The sequence below is a fragment of the Ambystoma mexicanum genome, chromosome 4p (genome assembly GCF_040938575.1).
Source record: "Ambystoma mexicanum isolate Mex_15411 chromosome 4p, UKY_AmexF1_1, whole genome shotgun sequence".
Taxonomy (NCBI): domain Eukaryota; kingdom Metazoa; phylum Chordata; class Amphibia; order Caudata; family Ambystomatidae; genus Ambystoma; species Ambystoma mexicanum.
In genome coordinates this window covers 1,170,975,373-1,170,995,290 of record NC_090927.1, presented here as the reverse complement: position 1 = coordinate 1,170,995,290, position 19,918 = coordinate 1,170,975,373, and the positions used below count along the sequence as shown (strand labels likewise).

The 19,918-nt window shown below is 47.0% G+C and overlaps 1 protein-coding gene across 4 annotated transcripts in view; it reads left to right on the top strand.

Annotated features, from left to right (window-relative positions):
* ADGRG6 (adhesion G protein-coupled receptor G6) overlaps positions 1–19,918 on the top strand; it is a 606,009-nt gene that overhangs the window by 429,468 nt on the left and 156,623 nt on the right. For all 4 annotated transcript variants that reach the window (XM_069606809.1, XM_069606811.1, XM_069606808.1 and 1 more), the window contains 3 exons: positions 2,924–3,009; positions 4,819–4,871; positions 7,150–7,218. In XM_069606809.1, the coding sequence (XP_069462910.1) occupies positions 2,924–3,009; positions 4,819–4,871; positions 7,150–7,218 (208 nt within the window). The remainder of the gene's footprint in view (positions 1–2,923; positions 3,010–4,818; positions 4,872–7,149; positions 7,219–19,918) is intronic.

Here is a 19,918-nt window from a genome sequence, read left to right as displayed (position 1 = left end):
TTGCAAGTTCCGTTCCTTCCTCTGCGTAGACCCATCCTTCATGATATTGCATTCTTTTCCTTACTTTCGCCCTCATACAGTTGCCTATGTTCTTTCCTATACCAGTACTTAGCCACGCAGTCTTTCCTCTTTTTCTAATTGTTTTTGTGTTTGTGCATTCTGTTTTTCTGGCAGCAATACACGCTGCCCATGTTAAACTGTCTATCCATCACAGGATGCTCGACCTGCAGCTGGAACGTGACCTGCACGTCATCAGAGAAGGGGTCTGTTAAGGGCCTAGCTTGAAAGTCTTTGAAGTCCAAAACTGGAACATTTGAGTGTTTTGCAAACGCTTGATGGGACAGGAAGACTTGGTGTGAACGGGGACTTCTGGCTATCCTGTCTCTTTTCTGTGTCAGTGTACCGCCAAGCCACATCTCCATTTGAGCGACTGATCGAGAGCCCAGTGCCGCAGTGCGATATTGCATTGTTTGCGGCAGTGGTGTCCGATTGTCAGGGGTGTCTTTAGGCCCCATCATAGGTGCATGTGTAGTCCCCTTTTTTGTGCAGACTTTCATTAGGGGTGTGATGATGGCTTGACATGGCTAGTACTTGCACTCTCTCATCTCAGTTTGAAGGCTTCTTCTGCAGTCAGGTGCTGCATCTTATCTCTGTATTGCAATCCTACCTGCAAGATCATGCATTTGAGTGCATAGAGTTGCTGCTGGATTGTGCTCGAATTGTGTTGCTTTGGTGGTTGCAAGTGCTGCTTTTTTGCAGTGTGGTCTGTTCTGTGGTTGTACTTGAGGTTGATTTTGTATTTGTAGCTGTTGTTTTCTGCTAAACCGTTGTTTGTGATGGAGACATTATTGCATTGGTAAGGCCCTGTTTGATTCACTCAGGCGTCAACTCTGGCAGGTTTTAACATGCTATTCTCATGATATTCATTCAGTTAATAGTTAGCAACTTCTACTTGCATGTTGTCTTGGTGATACTCTGCCTATAGATCTGTTTCACCACTAAGATGCTTGCTCAGGCTGGCCTTATCATGACCTGATTCATGGAATTTTTAGCGTGCTGCAAAGTGGCTTTGCACTGCCAATAAACAAAGAGCGGTGAAAGTGTATTTTTGCAGTGCAAAATTACTTTGCACTAACTTTGCACTGTTGCATTTTGCAATGTAAAAATACACGTTGCACCACTCTGTGAATCAGGGTGTGTGTTGGCTGTGCAAAGTCACTTTTCACCATCCTAAAAAAATCCATGCCTCAGGCCATAGGCTCTTCAAACTGACGCAAAGACCTACTGAATTCTACTGTGCAATTCCAGAGCAACAAACTCAACAGCAACACGTATTTAGGACCCCGAAGGGAGAAAAGGGAGTTACTCACTAGTGCTGAACACCTTTCCCCGTGCTAGGGAGTTCTGGATGTTTCATCCGCAGAGTCCAGGCCCATGCACGTAAAGGCTGGTGCACACACGTGTTAATGCTGCCCGCGTGGGATGCCAATGGTTTTGTTGCTAACGCCGCATATTTGTGAAATGAAACATATGTGTATTGCGCAATGACATGTCATCGCTGCGACCGACCAGGCCACAGTCTCCCACTGTTGTAACTGAAAGAACAGCTGCGGCTGTCAATTTCCACCGTGAATTGCTTTCTTCCACCAAGAGAAGAGGGGTCTATGGATTTCACGGCGGGGGAGGTACCTGCAGCTCTTGAGTGGTAAATATTCCATAGGGTAGTAGTGCTATGGGATACCTGTATGCGCTCAGCTAGTTCCCGGCCGTTTATTAGCCTTGTACTAACCTGACAATAGTGTGTAGTTGTGGAGTAGGGGGAATTACATTGGAATTCTCGTAAACTTCTGAGCTGGTTTTTAACACCTGGGACCCGCGCGCTCGAAGCAGGTTCAACGAGCTGGGCCTCACCCCTTTGCCATTTGGCATACGCACTGAGTGTACACAAGACCTGGCGGCAGCTGCCAGGCGTCATGATGGCAGAGGGCCATTGCGAAGATTACCTGGGTAAACACAGATAGGTTCTGCTGTGTGCAAAAGCGTCTGCAGGGTGAGGATCCGCGCGGCAGAGGTCTTACAGCACAGAGGTGTGTTCCCAGAGTGGCGTACTGTGCCCCTGCCTGGGGTTGGGGGCGGGAGACCAGACCGTGCTCTGGGCTGGAAAGGAAATGGGAAACGGGTGAGAGGGTAGCAGAAGCGGGAGTAGGGATGCACGTGAACAGAGGCATGGAAAGGGCTTGATGCAACCGAACCTAACTAACTAAATAAATAAATAAATATCAAACGCATCCATTGTCCTTTCACATTTCGGTCTGAAGGGTCCATCATGTAAATGCACTGGTTGCAATCAAGTTGACAGTACTTTCAAAACAAAACAGGCATGCTTCTTCTAAGACGGGTTGAATTGGGACCAAAAATTGTCCTGGGTACCGAAACAAATGTCGCCAATATTCTATCAGCAATATGAGAGTGTTCCTGAGAACCTGCTTGAGTTGTACCCCTGGCGCATTTTGCACACAGATCCTAGCAAACAGAACACTTAAAAGAAATTTGGGACACCATTGGACCAATTCTTAAACTGGCCTATGGAACCTGACCAGGTTGACTTGGGTTGACTTTGGTTGACTTTGGCCTACAGGTATTGGTTGCCCGACTGCTCTACGACCTCTTTGATGGATCCTTTGCTCTGGTGCATATTGGTCCCGTGCAGCCATAAAGCAAATTTCCTGAGAGGCTGCCACAATAGACGTACTAGCCACTCATTCTGCCAAAAAGAGCCGAAGCGTATTCGTTTGGACAGAAGAACCTGCTTTGAGCCCGCCGGTCCCGGGTATCTCCGGCGGCAAGCCCTTGAACAGTAGAAGTGTGGCAAGTTTGCCTGTGGTAAATGTTCTGGTGTGTAACTTGTTTCTTTGATGGGCAGGTGGGATCTTCTACCGGATTTCCATCACTGTGGTTAATAAGGACCTGGACACGGAGTCGGAGGTGCAGCACACGGTGACGGAGTGGGTAAGCAAACACCGGTTTTGGACTGTAATCGGCCTCACTTCTGCATGTTGGCAAGCTACCGACAAACAAGTGCCTGAGTTTTAGGAAATATGGAAGCAAACCGAAACAATAAGTAGGTTATTCGCTTTGGCGGCATCCAGTGGTGATGGTTGCCTTGGTGCTAGTCCCACACTGACCACTTCACTCCCCCCAAAAGTAGACTTTTGCACCATTGACATTTTGAGGGTGGGTGGAACTGGCCGGTGACAGTGCTGCTTCCCTCTGTAATGGCCCTCGCTTTGCCTGGCCCGTTACCGTGGGCTAGTAGGTCATCAATAGTGGGTACAGCTTGCACCCAAATTCTCTATCAGCTAAGCAGTTTTCAGATGGGACAAGCATTTTGACACATGGATAAGCCAGACCTGTATGTTCACAGTTTGATACTGCCGGGGTCCTCTGTGGAATTCACACTATGTTTCTAATAGCCAATGTATTGGAAGTGTAGGCTTTTGCCAGTAAGATGCACGCAAAACAAATACACCCAGATACCTGCTTCAGACTGCCAAGCTCTGAGATCCGAAAAGCACAGTGAGTTCCGGAAATGAGTCCTCGTCTTACATAATTAGTTTCTTAGACGCAGAGGAAATAGTTAGGCAATGGTATTCCTGGGTAAAGGCAGTCACAGGTAGTTTTGATGAGGGCTAAGGTCACATGGTCCATACTTTTCGCCAAGGATTCCCACCCTAATGAAGTCATTTCCTGAAAGTGCTCTCACCCTCTTGCAAACTGCGTAATGTTTTTGTAAAGCGTCACAGAGACTAAGGGCCTCAATCACGGAATATTTGCCCGGGTCAAAGTGAAAAGTGGCTTTGCAGTGCCAACACAAACCCTGATTCATGGAACAGTGCAAGGTGTATTTATGCAGTGCAAAGTCAGTGCCTAGTCATGTTTGCAGTACAACATGACTTTGCCCGGACTTTGCATTGCAAAAATATAGTTTGCACGGTTGCATGAATCAGGGTTTGTGTCGGCAGCGCAAAGTCACTTTGAACCGGGCAAATATTCCGTGAATCGGGCCCAAAGAGTCGGTTTACAATGTCGGGTAGAGACCCTGTCGTAACGCCCACCAGTAGGCCCCTCCCTGGCTGAACCTCTAAGCCTGTTGCCCCCCCCCCCCTGAGAATCCAGTCCCCCTATATTTGGTGACAGCCTCCAGACCAACTACACAGCTTTGAACCCCTTTGTCTGTTAGCACCCCGGTGTTTACAGCAATGGAGAGAAAGGGGACGACGTTTCCAGGGAGACGAGCAGGAGCTTCACACCAGTTGTGAGAATCTTTCATGACACAAACTAGCAACGCACCAAGCACGTGGTGCATCTACGCGATTTTATCGAACCCGATTTGACTGAATGTATCTTTTAATAAGTTAATTTTACTGCATATATATGAGGGTGAGAACCACGCAGCCCCCCCCCCACATTTATTATTACCCTAACCCACCCCCCACATATACATGCAGTGAAATTCGATGGACAATATTCGATCAAATCGAATTCGGCTAAATAAGTCTGCGCAGTAATCTACCTATACCATGTGGGCCAGCTTCTGCGCTCTGTTGCTTCCAAGGGGCTGCATGGAGCATCCTTGGTCCCTCGCATCACACTTCCGGCTTGCGTTTGTCCGACTCCGTTAGCCGACATTATTTAGAATTCTGAGCTGGCAGGTTGGGTCATTTGCTAATACTGTGAATGTTTATAGGAGGTTGACGAAATTCGTCTTTGAAATGTACCTTTAAAACTTAATTTGACTCAAGCCTTTTTCTTTTATAGCTCAATGCAACATTTCAGAGCTGGAATTACTCCGTCTTTGTGGTAAACGTCAGGTATGTAGTCTTTTGTAGCCTCCTCCTCCTCCCGGAAATGTACTCCCTTTTGGGGGTCCCTCTGGCCCCTTAGGTGACACGATGGGACATTCTGCTCGCCCGCCTTTGCAGCGTGCTTTGGGGCTGCACTGAATGTTGTGCACATTGCAGGGCGCCTCAGCTAGCCAGCCTCCTAAAACTCTGCTTGAGCCAGGCCAGATAAATACTCATAACAGGAGTCTGAAACCACAATCCAACCAATCCACAATCTGTGAAAGGAATGCCATTAGGGAAATGCGACGTCATCAGCTACTCCCACAGACCAGCCTAAGCCTCACCCCTGAAACTTCAGGCTGTCCAAATGAGTATACCGACATTTTGCTGTTAGTGTGAGTATTGTGACGCATGCAATCAGCACCAAGCATGTTCAGAAGTTTGAATCAATGTCACAGTCCTTTGCGTAAGTGCTTCTCTGCCCCAGCCCTGCCTGCCCTCCTCTTCTTGAGTGGCTCCTAGCCAGGTGTCTCCCATTTTCTCCTGTCCATTTCACTTTGTGAGTGCCCTGCTCCTGCACCATCTTCAAGGTGGGTGTTTCGTTTCAGCTTTCCCTCTCTGGCATGCTTATTTATTTATTTATTGTGCATTCGTAAGGCCCTTATACATCAAATAAATTGTGTTTCAAAGCGCCCGCAGTGCAACAGGGAGGGAACATGGGATTGAAACACAAATATAAAAATTAAAGATAGAGGCGGACCTACTAGGCCGTGTGAGCATTCAGAATGTGCAAGTGCAGAGGTAGGGATGAGGGATTAGGGGGTGCTAGGTGTATCAAGAGAGAAGTGCTAGGGAGTGAGCAGCTGTAAGTACCTAGGTGGAGTATACCACCGATAAATAAGTGCAGGCCTGTGGTGACATAGGCCAGTGGGTGCCAAAGCAAAGTGCTGGGAGGGGTGGAGGCTGTAGGCTATTGGGTGTGGGAGGCCAGGGCCCAAGTGGACCAGTGGTCGAATTTTGCGAAAAGAAGTAGTGGAACTATGTTCCCTGCTGGTCTGCCCCGCTCCCCACAAACCCCACCCCTGCACCCCCTACCACACACAATCCAAACCCCCAAACAGACACACCTGCTCTTTATGGGAATGTTCACTGCAGTGCACTGAAGTGCAAGCTTTAACTTCTTCCTACACTTGTTTTTTAAAACGAAACCATTCCAGAACGGTTTCTTCTAAAATAGAAGTGTAGGAACAGTGAAACTTAAAAATAAAAAGTATAGGAGCACCGCTCCCGACCACTCCTGCCCACTTCGACCTCTGAAGTGGACACATAAAGGGCCATGGTCACCAATCTCAGCAACTGTGGGATTTAGCAGGGGAGGGAGGAAGGAAAGGAAGAGGTGCAAAGGAAAGTCTTGCAGAGCTTCTGGAATTTGAGGAGATCCGGCTCAAGACAAAGAGGAAGGGAGAGGCTGTTCCATAGGAGGGAGCCTGCTGAGGAAAGAGATCGGCCACCTGCTCGCTGTTTAGCGAAGCGCTTAACAAACACAGAGAGTTGGTGCCGGAGGAACGTAAAGATCTGGAGGCAGAGTATTTAGTGAGAGAAAGTTGTAGATAGCGTGGACATAAAGCAATTGACCAAGTGTCCGTTGCTCAGGAGCACGTAGCTAAATGTTTTATATTGTATTTTTAGATCTCACCTAGAAAGTAAATGCTGCCAATAGCATCTGGCCCAGTGCCTGAGGTCTTTTAGCCTCACTGCCCACGAGGCATTGGGTAGTGAGAGATATTTTATTCCCTTAGCCCTAGTAAACATCCTTGCTATGCCTGGCCCCAGAAGTTGGCTTCCAAGCTCATAATATCCCCTATGCTCTGCACCTCCAGGCAACACTATTTAATAAATCAAATGCCAATGGGACATTTATTTTGGCGACACATCCCTTTTCAGGTGATTTTGCTGTGCCATGCTGGAACATACTGTTGCAAAATGACCCCCTTTCACTCATGCTCAGGTTTCCTCTTCTAACAAAGTCAAAAGCAATCCAGTTGTCATTATCGAAAAGCATTGCGTAGTCGAATCCTTTGGTACGTCTTCCTTTCTGAAAAATATCATGCTCACAAGCAGGCACGTGTTTCGTTCTTCATGGTGCTTCTACAAGCCCTAGGATCCTTCTTTTGTGTGCCGGAGCATGGATCATTCTATGAAAGACTGTTCGGAAATAAATTGATTGACTGCTCAGAGGAGGCATTGCGGATCGCACTGAAATGCCCCCTTCATTAACATGCATATGGACATGCTTCCTTTCCAGCATCGAGCTTGCACCAGAGACCCCCAGAACAATCGTGAAGAGGAGCGTTGGCAGAATCAATAATTCTAGGTATGTCATCTTCTTTGATTCTTCTGAAAGCCAGTCGTTGCCCCAAGAGCACAGGATCACTCAGCTTGGGCTGTAGTCGCATTCCCAGGGTCGGACTGGGCCATAAAATTAGCCCAGGCACCAATGAAAAAGTGGTCCACAGTTGCAAATGGCAATTCATTTCTTTTGTGAGAGACTGTTTGAGTAGTACCGAAGGAGGACTCTTTTGTGATGAAAATTGTGCGATTTAAAGAATATGTATGCAGCAACAATGGTCAAAATTAGTAGCCGCATGGTGAAGTAACTCATCCACAGGCCCATATTGGCCAGAAAAGATGTTCTCTTTTGACCAAATAAACTGGCCCATACTAGCATTTTGCATTTTTGTTCCGGAATTACTCTATTGCCCTACAGGCCAGTCCGAGCCTGCACATTACTGTATCAGGCTCCATTCCCATCATCCAGATTGGCGCATCACAGAGACACCAGTGCGGCATTGGCTAAGAGATTGCCAGACAATTTGCCCACTTCTTGCTGAGGAGGTGATGTGGTTGCCATTTTCTCACCTGCCACTGTATTCTTTAGCGAACACGGCTACTAACTAACGTTGACATGTTACGTGAACATAGCTAGTGATATTCCCATTGATTACACTCCTGTACATACATTTCACACTGTCGAAAACCCATACACCACAACAGGATCCAGTAGAAACCATTTGTAATGAGTCGACTGGCATCCCCACCAAGGTGTAGGCATTTTATCTTTCTTTGAAGGTACTCATTTTAACATTCTAAGTGAAAGATGTGGCAAGTTGTCTTTCCACTGTAGATAAGCACCTTGCAATGTTATCTTGTTAATGGATGGAGGAGTACAAATACATAATGTCCACCTAATAAAATACCACATTTGAAAACACCTACCCCTCCATTGTCCATGCACAAGATTTTCCCTGAGAAAATATATGCAGCAGTATTCTTTCTACCATTGAATTGATCCAGTCCTATGCTAATATTAGGCTTGTGCTGGGACAGGCTCTGATGTCTGTTGTTGTATTTTATTGCCATACTTTTGACTAAGCTAGCAGAGAATGCATTTCTGTTCTACTACTATGCAAATTAACAACGGGGGTCCTGGCAGTCCCTCTGCCAGACATTAGTCCTGGTTATGAGAGATTTACCCAGAGTCTTTAGCTCACTATCTTTCACAGAGAAGAAATATCCCATACATATCAGTCTTTGTCCGGCCCTGGGGCAGTCCAGCACCAGCACCGAAATGCTAGGCAATTCTCCTCTGATCAAGAGTACTATTAAACAGTTTGAATTCCATAATTTACTGAGACCTGGTCCTAGAGGTTTGACTGTCAGTATGGACTAATATATACAGACTTGATGACAGGACGACAGGAGATAATCTAAACAAGGAATTTCTCCCTTATCATGCAGAGACTGCATGACCCAAGGGGGCCAATGGGATGGTGACAGCACAGGAGGCCCTCAATTCTCCAAGAGTGTCTGGCAATGGTCAACATGTGTCCACAGATTAGAGTACGTAAACTGGGTTGTGCTTTTGATACTAGACTATGATGGCTGCCACCCAAGAAAAATACACTATCACTATGTATGTCGGTGGTACTGAGCCATTACATCTACTAGATTTTTCGATATGGTGACAAGCTATAACAATGCTGCATTCTGAGGGCATTATCAGGTTTCGTCATGCCATCGAAGAGGGCCAAGGAAGAGGGCCATCACTTGGCAATAGCCTGCAGAGGTGGGGCATTATTGCTATTAGAACATTACATCCAATGAGGATAGAATTTATTCCGGATTAGGTGGTAATGGCCCTGGTCCCAAGTTATATGCCTGAGTGAAGTGAGGGCCTTAACGATGGGCTCCAGTGACATTATCACCCGATCATGCCTGCAGGCTCGGGTGTTATTGCTATTAGCACCCTGGGTTTTTAATCCGAAAACCCAGGCAACTGAAAGCAATATATTTGTTTGAATGAATGGGACGCTCGTTCACATCGTCCCATTCATTCAAACTAATACTCACCTAAAATGGCCGCCATGGAAATGGAAGGTGGGGCTGCTCTTCCATTTCCGTGGATGCCTGGCATGCGGAACCAGCGGCTGTGCTGGCACCGCTGCCAGAGGAATCAGGTAAGTAGGGTAAGGAGGGCTGGGGGTGCAGGAGTGGAGACAGGAGGCAGGGGGACAGAGGGGAGGTGGGAGGAAAGTGGAGGGGCGGGTGCTTGCAGTGCCGAGCTTGCTCAGCACGTGGGATTCAGCCCACAATTTAAGCAGGCTGATTGGCTGCATCGCCGGGCCCAGGTGCTAATGTAACATTTAAGTAAAGACAAAGGGGAAATGATGGAATGCTGGAGCAGAAGACCTATACCAGCCATTACAGCCCTGTATCGCTGAATTGTCTACAGCAGAACTTCCAACATTTTAGTAATCAGGCCTGTAACCATGGGCCCCGGGGCATTACCTGAAGTGGTAATGCCCAACCTGCTTGGGGCCTATTGCTATTAGTACCCCAGCCCGTAAGACCGGGGTACTAAGAGCATTTTGTTTTCTGTTCCAAAAGAAAAAATGTCAAAAAATGGCAGCCGGTGAAGGGAAAATGAAGTCTGTTTTCCCTTTCCATGGCGGCCATTGAAAATCATTGGAAAAAGGTAAAAACACAAAATGGCTGCAATGGAAAGGGAGCCAGGACTACAAATAGTCCCTTCTCCCTTTCCATGGAGGCCATTCAAAAAATTGGAAAAATGTAAACAAAGAAAATGGCCTCCATGGAAAGGAGAGAAGGGACTACGTGTAGTCTCTTTTTTCTTTTCATGACAGCCTGTCGCGGATCGGGAGCGGACACGCTGGGGACAGAAGTGTTCCCAGCACCTCCGCTCCTGAAATTTACAAAAAAGAAGGTAAATTGGGTTGGGAGGGTGGGGAGCGGATTCTTTGAATTGAGGGATTGCTGGGGATGGGAACAAGACTTACCTCGATCCCCAGCGGTGGTGGTCGTTTAGTGGCTCGGAGCGTGGATTACCCCGTTCCGAGCCTCCTCATTGGCTGAGTGGCTGCTGCACACCCCCGCTGGGGACAAGGAAGGAACATTATGGGGAGAGGGATTAACGGTCGGGTAACGCCCCGGCGAGGCCCAATGAAATTGCATGTTACATTCTCTTCGTCCCTCGCCGGGTACTAATTAAGCTTTATAGGCCCTGACCAAGAGCTGAACAGGCACCAGGGGCTCTGAAGAATGAGTTAAAAGCTCGAGTGCACTGAGACATTTTAATGAGGTTTAAAGGCCCATTATACCTGGTATGGCCCATGGTCTGGATCTATCAAGCTAATGCCACCTTCATTTGGTATTTAAATGAACATGGTATGCACAGGCCTGTGCATAGTATATTAATCTGCCTGAGTGATGTTAGGGAATTGGCTGCAGATCAGAGGGCTATACACATCTGGAGGCTATATCAGCTTGTGTGGCTGCACGATTGTAAAATGACAGTACTACTCAAACACTCCAAAGGTGATCATTTTTCATAAACACCACATTGATATTTAATTTCCAATGGGAACAGGAAACAAATGGGGTAATAGTTTTCAGCTGTATTAAGGCAATGCCTTACTTTATGCCGACATGCTAATTTAAAACTATGCATGCTGTGGATTGCTGTCTGTGCACACATCAGGGGTATTGGGATATGGCGTTATGCCATCGCAGCGTGGTCTACTAATAACAATATTGCACGAGTGCAAGCACATGTCACATTATAGCGGAATATTTTTAAAAAAAGGATAGCGTGACGAAGGGCTATTATCAATCAAATGCATTTCCAATTAGACACAGACCGATTACACACATATATGCCTGGATAAAAAATAGGACGCAGTATAATAAATTCACTAAGGCCAGAGTGAAGTGGAAAAAGAAATGGTGGCACCAATGAATGAGGCGGAAACAGTAAACTATGAAAGTAGAAAGGGGACACTGTCTCGGATAAGACATCTTTAAAGAAGCAGCACGTTTCACGGTATGGAGGAACATTAATTGAAAATTGAGGGCAAGTGGGAGTTGACCTAGGGAAGGGGAGGATGCTGAGCTAAGCAAGAAGAAACGCCCCATCATGCGTAAGCAGTGTTAAACAAAGAAGGCAGTGCTGGGTAAAAACACTGGCCAAAGCAATGCCTACACGGCGTGACGCATCACCTGCACCGGCCTGCTTCGTCGCCCAGCGCGACTGCACAGGCAGAGCTTTGCACCGTTAGCGATGAACCAATCAAATGCAGGGCAAAGGGGCCGTGTATAATGAGGTGCACACTGGCCTGATTGTCCAGAGCAAGGAATGTAAGGATGAAGTTCTGCAAAGGAAAGCAGCCTCCCTCATTGCGCCCTTTACCCTGCCCAAAGTGAATTGATCGTGTACATTGAGAAGGACTGGTCTGATCTCAGCACTGCTAGAAGACCAGTCGGTCCATCTGGGCCCAGATGATGTACTCTTTGGCAAGACAGGCAGAGCACTCCAAACTCTCATTTCTAAACCCTTGGGTCTGCTGCCCTTTAGGAGCGAGGTACTTCTGAATAGAAAGGTTCCGCAGAGCAACGGATGCAATTGGATCGGAGTTCATCACACGTCACAAAGCCTGACATGTGATCCAATTGATGCAAACCCATTGAGTGCCAAGAAGGCCTTTGCCTGTTGGGAAGTCTATCCATCACGCTGCATGTCAGTCCACGGCACTTGCCCTTCCTCCTTTCCACCACACCAGATGAGGAAAGGCCCTGTGGCTTTCTCTGGGCCTCTCAATCTGCAACTCTACACCCAACAACACCAGAACGGGCTTGCTATCATGTTCTGTCCACACAGAAAAGTGCCCTCATCCCTCCCACATCTCCTTTTGAGGCAGACTGCCCAATAATGTAACGGGGAGGTTTACCAATGGGGACCTGTAGGACAGCCAGCCTCCCAGTTGGAACTGGTTCCAGGCAGGCATGCCAGAAGACAGAGGACCGCAAAAGTTCAGACTCGCCCCTCGTTTCCTGTCTTTACAGAACTCTAGCGCAGTGGTCTTCAAACTTTTTATGCCAAGGCCCCCCTGAGCAAACAATACATTGTTCGGGACCCCCCTGCCCCACCCCTCTTTGTTGGTGTTATTTTTTTTATTTTTTATGGAGATAGCTGTGAAATGTCTGATGTCCATACACGAGCACACTGGATTGTTTTCAGTTGCGGCTGGTGAGTTTGAAAGCTGGTGGGGCATACATTTCCCAGGGGGAATTTTTGAGCGAGCGTGCGCAGTGCGCAAGCCCACAGCACCCAAGAGGAGTGCAGGGGGGTTCTCCCCCTGTGAAATGTTTGGGAAAATAGCCTCCAAAATGTGCACCCAAATATGACAAAAGCATTAGGTTTTACATACTAATGGTGGTACATTATTCTTACGTGTGCAAGTGGGATGGTGTATTTTACAGCAGCTTGTATTGAGAATAGATGGTACTATGGTGTATGCATAAAGAAATTCATTATATAGTGAGTAATGATGGAAACATATATGTTTGTCCTTCTGTTACTGGCATTCACATGCGTTCATCCTCTTCCTAAGGTGGAAACTAAGCTAAAATATGACTTTAGTTTTTGACCACTTAATTAATGCAACATTTGTCCTACCTCGTTCTGGGGCTTTAAACGTTCGCTTTGCAGAGCTCACATTACAACATTAATTTGCTGCAGCCCTTCAGGCACCCAATTTAAAAGCACTCTGCGTGTCCTTCGTTGAAGTCCTGTTAAAAACAGCATAACTGTGTATGATGTAATACAAAGTGATGTTGTAAAGTGTATGTATACATGTGCAGTACCTGTGTGCATTATTAAATAAAGAGTTTAAAAAAAATAAATTAAAAAAAAACAGCATAGGCAAAGCCACTGAGGTTTTGTTCAAAGAGAAGTTGCGCCTCGTGCACTAGTGTCTCCCACCACCCTTCACCCGCTTCATACTGCAGAACCTATTGATCTCACGTGACAGCAGAAACACACGGATGTGCAGAGGCCTGTTTTGTTAACGTGGCCTCTGCTCCTGGACTACGTGCAGCAGAGGGCGCATTCCTGGAACATGCATTTATTTTTTTAACTGGCCGAATAAATAACGAATCATGTTGTTTTGCCCCTGAATGTTAGAGAAACTGGAAACCCAGGCCAATGATTTACTACAAAAAGAGTTGTATGGGAATTGGGAATTCAGCCATCCCGTACAACCCCAGCACACACGTTGCTGCTGCATGCGTCCAGCTGGAGCCAGGGCCCCGGCCTCTGTGCCTCCGCTCTGCCAGCTTCCAGGCACTGAAGTGCCAGCAGACAGCAGTCACCTCCCCGCCACATGCGGGTGTACAGGGTGGGCCACCAGCCTCAGTAACAAAAGGGACCCAGACTTCTAGGCGCCCAAACTGCCAGAAGTTGACAGGGGCAGGTGACAGCAGGCAGCCCCTTCCCCTGACACCCCCACACCAAAGGGCCGCTCCCATCCGAATGGATGGGGAACAAAGGGCCTTTTTATGCTTCAAAGGGGGCTGCCTGCCCTCAGGCCACTTCTGGCCTCTATCTGAGGAGGGCAGGTAGCCCCCAGTCTTCTTTCCCCTGCTGTTCCCAGCACTTGCAGGAGCAGTGCCATCGCCGTCCTCACAGCAAGATAAAGATACTCATTCATATTGGCAATTAGCTGGAGTGTCGTTGAGGACAGGATCTTATGCGGCTTCAGCAGAACGTGGACCTGCTAGAGATTGACTTCTCCCCAACCCTCCAGGCTTCAGCGGGGCACGGAACAAACAAAGCAATAAAGGTACAAAGTAACTGCTTCTGGGAGCACGACGGCGCAGAGCCACCATCAGTAGAGACGCAGGTCTGCTGAATACTGTAGCGACGGGGGGAGAACAATAAGCACATTGGCTTAAATAACAGTGCCACAGAAGTGTAAGCTGTCTGGCCAGACCACGTGGTGTGTAAACACAGCAAACCATACATGTACATCAAGTGATGTATAAACACAGTAAACCACATAGGTACAACTGGCCAAACGAAAAAAATATATACATTCAGGCCAAACCAAGTAATATATGGGTCAAACTAAATGATGCACGTACCAGCCAAACCAACTGATGCGTATACACATGACCGTTCCAGGTAGATGTCGGATATCAGAGATGTGTGCCCGCCTCTATCCCCCCCTGCTTCAGCCTGACCATGTGAGCCGCCCCTGCCCATTTCTTCCAACATTTCATGCTGGCCTCTCATGGCCCCCAGGCATGCGGCCGCGGCCCCCCGCGACCCACAGTTTGAATACCGCTGCTCTAGCACCTCAATGATCTTCACAAAGGATGCCCGCCGAAGACAAAAGTTAAACCCGGACCTCCCCTGCTCAGGACGGCAGAAGAAAGACCAAGATAGAATAAGCATACAACAAATGGCAAAAAAAGAATACAGTCGATATTTAGGGTTAATGATGACCCTTCTGTGCATTACCGTGGCTCTGAACACAGCCTGCGGGTAAGAAATTACACAGAATGCGCCCACTGCCACCAGCTATTCAGGTATGCCTGTCATTGTAACACAAATGTTACAGGATCACTGAGAACGGGGATAATATGTAACCCCTCAGCACTCCTCATAAGGTGGGGTGTGCTGACCTCACCATTGTAGAAAGGATAAAACCATTTCTACCATTGGGAACATTAATTCACTCAAGGTAAATGTGAAAAAATAAAAAGGTAAGCCTAAGGGGGTCCCCAGTAACGCTGGAGGTTGTAGATGCCCAAACAGTTATAGGAAAGTATGATTCCACTAATAAAGTATGGAGAGAGACACACACATGACTCCCATAGATAGAGTAAAAGAAAGGGTGAGGGGGGAAAAGGTTCCCACTCACTCAGGAACATAGAAAAAGAATCCACAAGTCCGGCAAAAAGTGCCCGGGGGTCTCAGAGGTGAAGGTGATGTGGCATAAATATGGAAATCTAGCCTAACAGCCATATTTTGCATCAAACAACATGTACCCGACTCTTCCCCAGACCTATAGACGTACTGGGCATCCAGTTGGGAAGTCTTTCAGTTTTTAAACATCCTAGTCCACCTCGGCTCTGCTCATACCAGTTTCACCAACAGAGCGTACTCTCTGTGGGCTGTACAATCCTCACGCCTGTCCTTCTATACCTGCTCCGGCAGAAAGCCACACACAGGGGTGCTGCAGAGATTTCCCAACATGATGTCCCACTGACAGGGGTGGGCATGTCCCTCTGCCTTGCATATGACTGACTTTATCCCAGCCCTACAGGTCTCCATTGCCTGTTGCGAATCCTTCAAGTTGCCCAATAAACCTTTCCCATAAGAACAACCCGTGCTCGCCTGCCGCTCATCCTCACCATTCCTTTCTCCAACATACAAACACATTCACTTTAGACTGATTTTTAATCAAGAATGCTGTCAGACAACATTTTATTCACTTCACGTTTGCACATTGCACATTGCACTCCACAGTGATCTCTCTCTGATTTGTTCATTGGCTTCCATTAAGAAGACTGGAGCTGAACAGCAAGAAAGTATTCGTCAGAGCCAAATAGCTTTTATTGGGCCAGGATTTGTCTGACCACCTACAGGTGGCCAAAGATCAGGACAGTCCTCCCCATATGGCCCATAGGGCCATTGCATTACGTGCAGAAGGTAGGGCCCTGTGAGTATGCGCGGCCACGCGAGCCAGAAGTACAAACAAACTCCACAGTTATGACAAATGAACAGCTTGAATGCAAGCCAGAGGATGTGCTGAAGACTCAACATCTGGAAGAGGTAAGGGCAGCTTTTATTGCAACCACTTTGGCATTGCTCGACACCGGCCAGCAGGGGGCAGTGCACGGGACGGTTATGCAATTGCTTATACAGCACTTCAGAGAGAAATATGCTGGAAGCGAAACGTAACCACACAAAGCCACGCAGCCCAGCGCTGCTAGAATTGTCACAAACATAATTTAACTTCTGATGATTTGGTCATATTTTTAAATATGGACTGGTTGATTTATTTAATAGGAAGTTAAAAGATAAATCACAATTTACTAATCCCAACTCTTCCCCCACATGACCCCCAGGAGACGGGTAAACCATTGATACTTCAGTTTTTCTAAAATGCCACAGGAAAAAGATACAACTGCACAGGCAGCGCTTACTCTGTTCCCCGCTGGGAGGCCTTGCCTGGAACCAGTCTTCTTGTGGGTTCTGCCTCATTTCCAGCACTGAGAAGCAAGCGGCGAGAGTTGCGCCGCAGCATGGATTGAATATCTTCATCCCACGTTTTTCACTCTCGGAACGTTGACAGGGGGCCTACAGGATTGCCAGGAAAAACCACAAGAGGATCTGAAGCCAGAGCGAGACCTCGGCCGAATGAGCAGAAAGAGCCCTTCTTTGGGCACATGATCGAGGCATTTTACAGTATGAAAGTTATGCTTTCCACAGCTGACAACACCTTTAGGTATATCCACGTCAACGTGGTATGCCAAGATATAGGGGGTCATTACGAGTAATCCAGTCTGGGAAAAATGCAGTTAAAACAAGTCTGCCAGTAGGGGCAGTGAGCTACCAGCAAGCACGACCTGTCGTCAGTTCAGGCCCCTACGGCAGAGAAATCACTGAAGCACCAGCACTGTTAACAACATTGCTGGTGCTTCAGTGGTTCCCATCCCATGGAGTGTTATGGACTCCATGGAATGGGAATTTACCGCTGTTGCCGGCGCCCATAATATACCGGTTACATCAGGATACCAGGTGCCGATAACGGTAAAGTGTGTCTGCAGGTGGTTACCGGCAGACCCGTAATGAGGCCCTATATAGTCTGGAAAAATGAGAATGACGTTTACTTTCTCTGCATTGGGGGTTAGCTGATCCGTCCCTGCTCCTACTGAAATATCTGTATGCCAAGCCCGTGGTGCCCTTCACGGGTCGAAGAAGGCGACTTCTCGTTTCCAGCACTTTTCTATCAGACTCTGGGTCCATCCGCTAAGTGTTGTGTTTGGTCTCTAAACTGAGCTTTGCCTGAATAGACATCTAGTCCATAGAGGTAAAGGCATTTGTGATGGGATTCCTTCACCTTGGTAGAACACTGCTTGAGAAGTGCCAGAAATGTCAGACACTATGATCAAGACTTACGCTGGGACTTTCCAAAAGACTTAAACAGAGAGTGGCTAGGAGACATGGGACTAAGGCTTAATCAGGGGCTACCGGATCCCCCAAATGGGATGTGTAATATTGCCCTGAGCGGCTGAGAATTGTACTCAACTAAAGGCCTACAATATTTTCTTATACCTCCTTATGCTAAGTCTCTGAAGCTTCCATGCGTAAGCTCTTCTGTGGTTTTCGATTAAATCCCTAGCACGCCACTCTAACTTTTCATCCACCCTCTTGTATAAGAGAACATCTGCAGCCTCTTGATTGGTTCATGCCTTTTCTCCAGATCCTAGAACAAGTCCCTAGTCATCCATGTTTAGCCGTGCCGTGAACCTGACTATTCATCACCGCAGCGACTATCAACTCGTCAGTCTTGGATGAAGCACACACCCCAGAATGTGTCCAGGCCACTGTCCAAATGTAATCACGCCATCACTCAAGAGTCACTTGCTTGGGTTTTGCAAGCATCAGCACTACAGGATTGCCACCTCCCTTCCTCTCTCTCTCCCACTGACAACCCCACCCACTTACTAACCCCCAACCTCCCACTTTTTCTTGCAAAGCGATGCACAGTAAGGCCCCCAAAATGGGAGCTATGAGCAACACAACAAACAGGGAGTGCGACAATCCATCACTTCGCAAAAACGAAAGCACGAACACAGCCATTTCCTCATGAGTAAGTGGCAAAAAGGATAAAACAGTAGAACATGCATTTAAGTTCCCTCGCTGGTCAAATCACGTAAACAAACCCTATATTGAGTAGCAATGAGTAGCCAGGGAAAGAATTTCACATAGATTACCGGAAGTGGATGGGGTGGTCCAAGGAAACAGCTAGAATTTTGCCAATGTATGCTGGTAGACTGTCCCAATTGGCCTAGGGTATTGACAAATCTGATTCTGTCAGACTTTGTATCTTTGGGAGCCCAACCCCACCTGAAACAGCCCCCCCCCCCCAATTAAGCCACCTGGGCATCAAGCCCAGCACACACCAATCATGTAATGTAAATACTAGAATGAAAGATTGTAAATATGTATTACTGAACCTTAATTACTGTGTCTATGCTCTAAGTTCCCCTCTGGTCAAGCTCGCTCGGTGCATCCCTCTACACCTCCTGTAAGTAATTAATACTGCATGCTTCAAATATGCCAACATGTATCAACTAAGTGTCTAAGTAATCTTGTAAGCTACGCCATGATACCCGAGGGTTTGGGCGTATAACCAAATGCAATAAATAAATAAATAAGCCTGCCTGATCCTGTTCCTCCTGTGATAGAATCAGAAGCTTCACAGCACCATATAACTTAAACACACGTTTTGGTTTAGCAATGCCATCCAGGTCATCCTTATAAAACGTGGCAGCTTAACTGTTAGCTATGGCTGCCTGGCCATGCTCCTTTCTGCTGTATACTTTGAAAAAGGTCAGACAGACTGCTGGGACTGATTACCAGGGTCCCGATAAACTTCATCAAGCACAGAACAATCCAGGCACTGAATGCTGTGGTTGGGACAGTACCCATCCACCTCTTTGTGGACATTTTGCCACATTGTTCGTGTCATTTATTTAGGGGGGCAAGGTAAGGGAAAAATATTATTGCTTTTTAGGATAGTGGGGTATGGATGAGGTTTGGGGGGGGGTAGGAGTGGAGGATAGTGAGCTTGAACCCATAAAACAAATGCCACAAAAAAGGCAGTGAAATGCCGATCATGACGAAATGCCCCAAATCTATTGGGAAAGGGGCCTATGAGACGTTGTTCTGAAGGAGTCAAGGCTCGCGAAATGTACTGACCCACTCACATTGGCAAGAGGATTTTGTGAGGGGAAAGTACCATCTGCATGGAAGTCAAACCTAGCTGGCGAGTAAGGGGATGTGTGAAACTTTTATTTGACTTGTATGCGATTGGCAAATTAAAGTGTCACTCTGCAGGACCTTTGGGTGTCACCACTACACACAATATCAAGTGTGCTCATGGTGTCATGCACCATTTCACAGAAAGCACTGGTAAATATTTTTTCACCCCTCACCATGTGGCGAGTGCATTCCTCTTAGGTTGCGTGAGTAAACTAAGGAACCTGCCCTGCATGTGTAGTGGGATTTTTAAGACTTTTATTTGGGTGCTGTGTAGAAAGGAGGGGTGCTCTCATCAATAAAGAGGAAAACGAAGTCCTTGATTTCCACTTATTAGAGGTGTCAAATCTGTTTTGACCAATGTTCTCCTCTTTATGTCACAGATATCCCCTTTATTTGAAATGTTATCTCTTAAGTGAATCATCGATGCATCCTGCCACAATATGTTGCGCTTCATGGTATGGATCCCATAGATCAGGGTGATGTTTCTCTTAGTATCAGTAACATGCTCTGAGTTTGATTATATCATTAGAAGAAACATTCTCTATGACACCCTATGTTAAGTGTTAAGTTTCATATCCTGCCCACAAAGTATTGCACTGAATTGATTGGATGTCTTGAAGTGGACAATTTTCTTTATCGGAAATAAGTGCAGGTCCTTCAG